The 5,610-nt window shown below is 36.2% G+C and overlaps 1 protein-coding gene across 1 annotated transcript; it reads right to left on the minus strand.

Moving 5' to 3' along the window:
* Positions 1–3,967: 3,967 nt before the first annotated feature.
* LOC113083301 (putative transmembrane protein INAFM2) lies at positions 3,968–5,610 on the minus strand. Its single transcript, XM_026254451.1, has one exon. The coding sequence runs from the start codon at positions 5,030–5,032 to the stop codon at positions 4,505–4,507; it is 528 nt and encodes a 175-aa protein (XP_026110236.1). The 5' UTR covers positions 5,033–5,610; the 3' UTR covers positions 3,968–4,504.

Genomic DNA, 5,610 nt, shown 5'->3' on the forward strand with positions numbered 1-5,610 from the left:
TGGATCTTGTTCATGCATTTATTACAACAATAGCTGCCTGTAAAAAATTAAACCATCAAGATTTTTTTTAATAAAAAAAAAATGTATTTGTGAAAAGTAATTAAACTCAAATTAAGTTATTATTACTGTTAAATGTCATAATGTTGATATTGATTTTTTTTTCATTATTGATTTAATCTTCATTATTGATTTCATTATTGATTTAATTTGAGACAATACACTTAATAATACATGAAAATAAATAATCCTAATTTATTTAAGGATTATATAATGATATGCATTATTAATTATCATATTTAAATTAACATTTTGTATTTATTATTTTAATTATGAAATATGAAATGAAATATGTGTTTGTCTTTGTATGTGTGTGTGTGTGTGTCTGTCAGTGTGTGTGTGTGTGTGTTTGTTTGTGTGTGTGTGTGTGTGTTTGTGTGTGTGTGTGTGTGTGTGTGTGTGTTTGTCTGTGTGAGTGTGTGTAACTAAGTCGTTTCTACCTGGATATAAGTATATATAATTATTTAAATATGAATTATACATATAAAACTTGAGTTGAATTGTGACTGAAACACATTATGTGCATTAATTAATTTTGGTCCTTCTGTCAATATTTCAGCAAAGCTGTGTTGATTCCATCACTAGTAATATTCATAATTATTTTCCGGCCTCTGTTTTGACCTGCTTCTCTCACCTGATCCTTCAAGGGGGCGGAGCTAATCACACATCTAATTAATTATTCTGATGAGTCTATTCACTCGCTCAGTCCATTTGGATGTGCTTAGTCACAGCTTGTGTAGTAAATGCTAAACCCTCTTCACCAGCGATCACATTTGTGCATCAGATACTAATAACCTGAGAAGCGTTGTTTTGAAGAAGCCTGGCGTTCAGTTTAATTCAGGATCTTTGGGGACTGACGTCTTATTGTTTTTAAAGCCTCCCATCGGCCGGTTGCTCTGGAAATCACTCCCTGTTCTCTTCAAACACGGCTTTGTCTTCTGTTACTCTTTTAATTAGCCTTTTCCAGCAGGCGTGCTCGGGGACAGCAGCATCCGCGGGGACCTTCACATGACTCACATGATTTATGATCATCGTGAAGGTCTGGGTTATACATGAGAGAACAAATGTTCAGTGATCAAATGTCATGCTTGCATCTAGTGAAGGAAGTGAATACATTAAAGAAAAAGGTGTTTTAAACATCACTCCGTGAGTCAATGTGAAGAGAACTGAAGTGAAATCACATCATCTTGGTGTACGCATCACTAATGCTTTCTGCAATGACAGTAATTATCATTTACTTCATGTTTGAGAGTGAATCTCCTAAAAACGAAAATGAAAATAAATATATTATTTGAATTAATCACTTTATTATTTTTAATTTTATTCATATTATATATATATATATATATATATATATATATATATATATATATATATATATATATATTTATTACAATTTAAATGAGCATATATTATGTTGTAATAAAGCAACAATTCTTAATATTAATTTTTGTAATTTTGTATTTTTTAATTATAGATTTATTATTTTGATTTTGAAATGTTTGAATATAAAATCAAGCCTTTTGTGACCAATTATATATATGTATGTATATATGTGTGTGTGTGTGTGTGTGTGTGTGTGTGTGTGTGTGTGTGTGTATATATATATATATATATATATATATATATATATATATATATTAACAGTTTTATATTAAATATATTATTAATATTAACATTTAAATTAGTATAAATCGTTCAATTAAGCAACATATATCAGTATATAATCATAATATATTTTTATTAATTTATAATCTTTTTTTATAAACTAAAATCTAATTTATAAACTATATTCTTAGTTTAAAAAAGGAAAAAAAAGTTTGCTTTATTTAAAATAAAAAAATAAATAAAAATAGGACCATTAAGATTTTTTTTATATATATATTAACCTTACAATTTAAACAAGCATACATTTTGTTTGATTTTAGCACTAAATTTCAATATATTTTTTTGTGTTCATTTTTATTTAATATATTTTGGATGAAGCTCTCTCTTGTTGTGGGTTTCAGCACTGACACGTTTTGAGCTCTTTAATATTATGCACATTTGCAGAGTTTGTAACCGTCTTGTTTACAGTAAAATCAAGACGTAAAGGGAACATCTCTTGGCACACAGTCGATTACATCATGAGCGCCTGCAGCTGTGAACGCAGACGCTGCTGATGGGATTAATAATGCGTTTCCATCCGCTCTGACTGATCATAATTATAAAGCCCAATATGAACATGCAACATAATCCTGCACTTTCTTTCAAACAGCAGCTTTTAATGTATTCAGGGGGACATCAAGTAAATATTTGAGGTCAAAATAATGTGAGAATAACCATAAAAAGTAACTGTAATCTGATTATAAATGATCTAATCTAAATACACATGAATTGTACTTGTAATTAGATTATATTTCATTTTTAAAAGGCTTGTAATCTGATTAGGTTAACTTTTAATGGATTGCATTGTTATATTATTAACACTATGGTGTGTAAATTATGTACAGTATAATTTATTTATTATCAATATCGGGGTTTTTTTTCGTGGTGCCTTTTTAAAAAACATATACTGTGTGTCACACCAACTAGCTTTGAAAATATTTAGAAATATATATAAAATAGTTTTTTTTTTTTTTTTTATCTGTGCAAAACACACTGTCAATGATGCTACATGGTACTGTAGCTAAGATGTGGTTCCAGTTGTATTTTTCACTTGTTTTATGGTCCAGCTGGACAAAACACACATTCGACTTCACTTAGGTTTGATCACATGGCTATCGGTTTAAGTGCTAGTGAGGACTGACTTGGTAAACACCTCGAATAATTGATTCTCAAGGGGATTTCGTACACTTGAAGTGCACAGACTGAGGTTTCCATCATTGATTTGTACCCACAGCTGCTGAATCAATTCTACAGTCACAGGACGAATCAAAAAACATGTCCAAAACATCTTGTTTACAGGAAGGTGATGCTTAATAGTAAAGCGCACGAATTCAAAGTATCCAGTTCAACCCCTGAATAAACCAGTTAAACTCTTTCAGCGTTGAACTCTAACATAATCCTGCACTTTCTTTCAAACAGCATCTTTACTGTATTTACTGCTCCTCAAATGGTTTTGCTTCAGTTTTCAGCGACTTGTGTTCTTTATTTTACAAAAGCACAAAAAATTCAAACATGAGTTTTATGATTGGCATGACCTGTTTGAGCCAAATATGCATTATTAATAACATTACATTTTTTAAAATGACAGATTTAGTGTTTTTTAAACCAGTCAAAACCTTTCAGTGTCCATATTTAAGAATTAAAGTTTTTTTTTGATTCAGGTGAATATGCAACTTGCAAATGCAATATTCCACGTTTAAATTAAATGGCCATTTTTTGCACAGGTGTTGTTCATAAATGTGCCGTTTGAATGCAGTTTTGTATCTCTGCGTTCGAGTTGCACAAATTTCTCCCAGATATTTTCTGGCAAGTGCTTGTAGCAGGTCAAAAAGCCGCCGCTGAAAATAGAGCAGGATTGTGTAATTCCTGCTTTTGACTTCAGTAGTCAATAAAGAAGCCTCCATCATGTTCTGTACAGAGAGTAGCAGATATTTAGAGAACGATGATGAATAAGACAGATCACTACAAGCCCAGAAGAGAGTGAAAATGTGTTGCTGTGAAGCTGCTAATGCCTGAAAAATAACCCTGTTTTGATCTGAATAAAACCAGTTAACGGAAGCACAAAAGTCTGCATTGAGTCAATCCTAATATCTGATTAAAGCAGGATTAAACAGTGCACTCACCTTGACTAAACTATAATTTCATTACCTTGCCAGCTTGTTTTTAATCAAGTCAAAGTGATTGATGTGCTGCTCAGTTTGGCTTATATAACACACACAGACACACACTATTTAACCCCTCGTGCAGTGAAATGAAGTGAGTGTTCATAGTTGTAGGTTGTTTATTTACCTTTACGGTGATGTCTTCTACACCTACGGTACATCATTTGTCGTAAAAATGATCGTATATAGGGATGCTAAAAGTCTCCAGAGCATGTATGTTACAGTACTAAACAATACATTTACATGGATATTGTGCACATACCTGAGCATCGATACATTTTCCTCTAACAAAACCAAACTGGTTAACAGGTTTGGTGGAAATTCATGCAAGCTTTTAGTGTAGTTATTTTAAAAGCTTGTCCCCCTCCCATCCCAAAAAAAAAAAAAAAAGCATGGCTGTTCAAATCAAGGCATTGAGCGCAATGAACAGTCAAGTTTTCACCTGGGATGAATGCTTCTTATACAATTCAATGCAGTTTTAAAGTGCACGCTCCCAAAATAGTCTGCAAGGAGATGCCGATTATTAAGGCAAAACAAAATCGGTTATATATGAAGGGTTAAACACTATCGGAGTCTCTGATATTTATGCATCGGTGTCCATCTCGGCCTGTGGACCAGCAACAGTCTTAACCCCTCGCTTAGGTCTTTCTGTGCCGCTCATTTGACGGAGTTTGTCTGGAGTCGTCCTCGAGCGACGTCGCGCGGCGCGCTCGTCCCTGCGCGTGTCCGCCGGCGAGGGTCTGCTCTCCCCGGGAAGGCTGTGTTTTCTCTGCAGTCTGGGTGTGTGAGATGTCGCCGGACGCGTGTGTGTAGAGACCCGCGCGTTGGGAGCGCGCGCCTTTGGAGAGGGACGCGTGCGTCGGCTCTAGAGACGCGTTGGTGCCGGTGGCGTTGATGGGGAGCGGAGTCGCCCGCGTGCTGTTGCTGTCCGTCCCGTTGATGCTCGCGGTGGTGGGGGGGCTGGGGGTGGTAGGGGGGCTGTTTGACTTGTTTGGAGACCATATGAGGCTGTAGTAGATGGCCAGGATGATCGCGGCTAGAGACACGGATAGAACATATGCGAACACCGTGGCCAGTCTTACCCACTTCTTATTGGTCTTTGCAGCCATCTTTGCCTTCTTGTCGCCGGTGTAAGTGGCTGGCTTGCCCCTCTCCATGTTGGGCATGTAGTCTCTGTCCCGATTGGCCCGGGTTTTCCCTCGATGCTCCACGACTCCGTCCGTTTTGAAGGATGTTGAGGCTCTTTTACGCGCGGGTTAAATCGAGTCGCGTGCGTCCATTGCGCTCGAAACGTCTCAAGAATCCTTCAGGATCATGCTGCAGCTCAATGTGGAGGAGGATGATGATGGTGGTGCTGATGCTTCTGGTGTTTTCCAGCATCCAGCGAAGCTTTTTCCCCGAAGGCTGAGATGTTTCTGATCCAAATATCATGGGAGTGGATTAGAGAGGGGTGAAAATGATGAGACGGATCATACTGTACGCACATCTGCGCGTGCGAGTGTGTGTGCGAGTGTGTGTGTGTTATTCAACTAAAGAAGAGGCTTCATCAGCTAAAAATACAGGAGAGGAGGAGGAGGAGGCTCTTAAAGGACCAGCGGAGACTGAAGAGAGAGAGAACGAGTTCATTCAAGATCTGGTGACTCTTTATGATAACTTTCATCAAAAATGCTTTTGAAAAATATTATAACATGCTTAACAGATCTGTATGAGGTGCATTCAGATAAGAACGCATTTTATTCATCAA

Source organism: Carassius auratus, unplaced genomic scaffold, assembly GCF_003368295.1.
Source record: "Carassius auratus strain Wakin unplaced genomic scaffold, ASM336829v1 scaf_tig00037688, whole genome shotgun sequence".
In the NCBI taxonomy this organism is placed as follows: Eukaryota; Metazoa; Chordata; class Actinopteri; order Cypriniformes; family Cyprinidae; genus Carassius; species Carassius auratus.

What these genes read in the sequence shown, in the direction of transcription:
- LOC113083301 (XM_026254451.1), bottom strand. Translation starts at nt 5,032, where the DNA reads ATGCCCAACATGGAGAGGGGCAAGCCAGCCACTTACACCGGCGACAAG.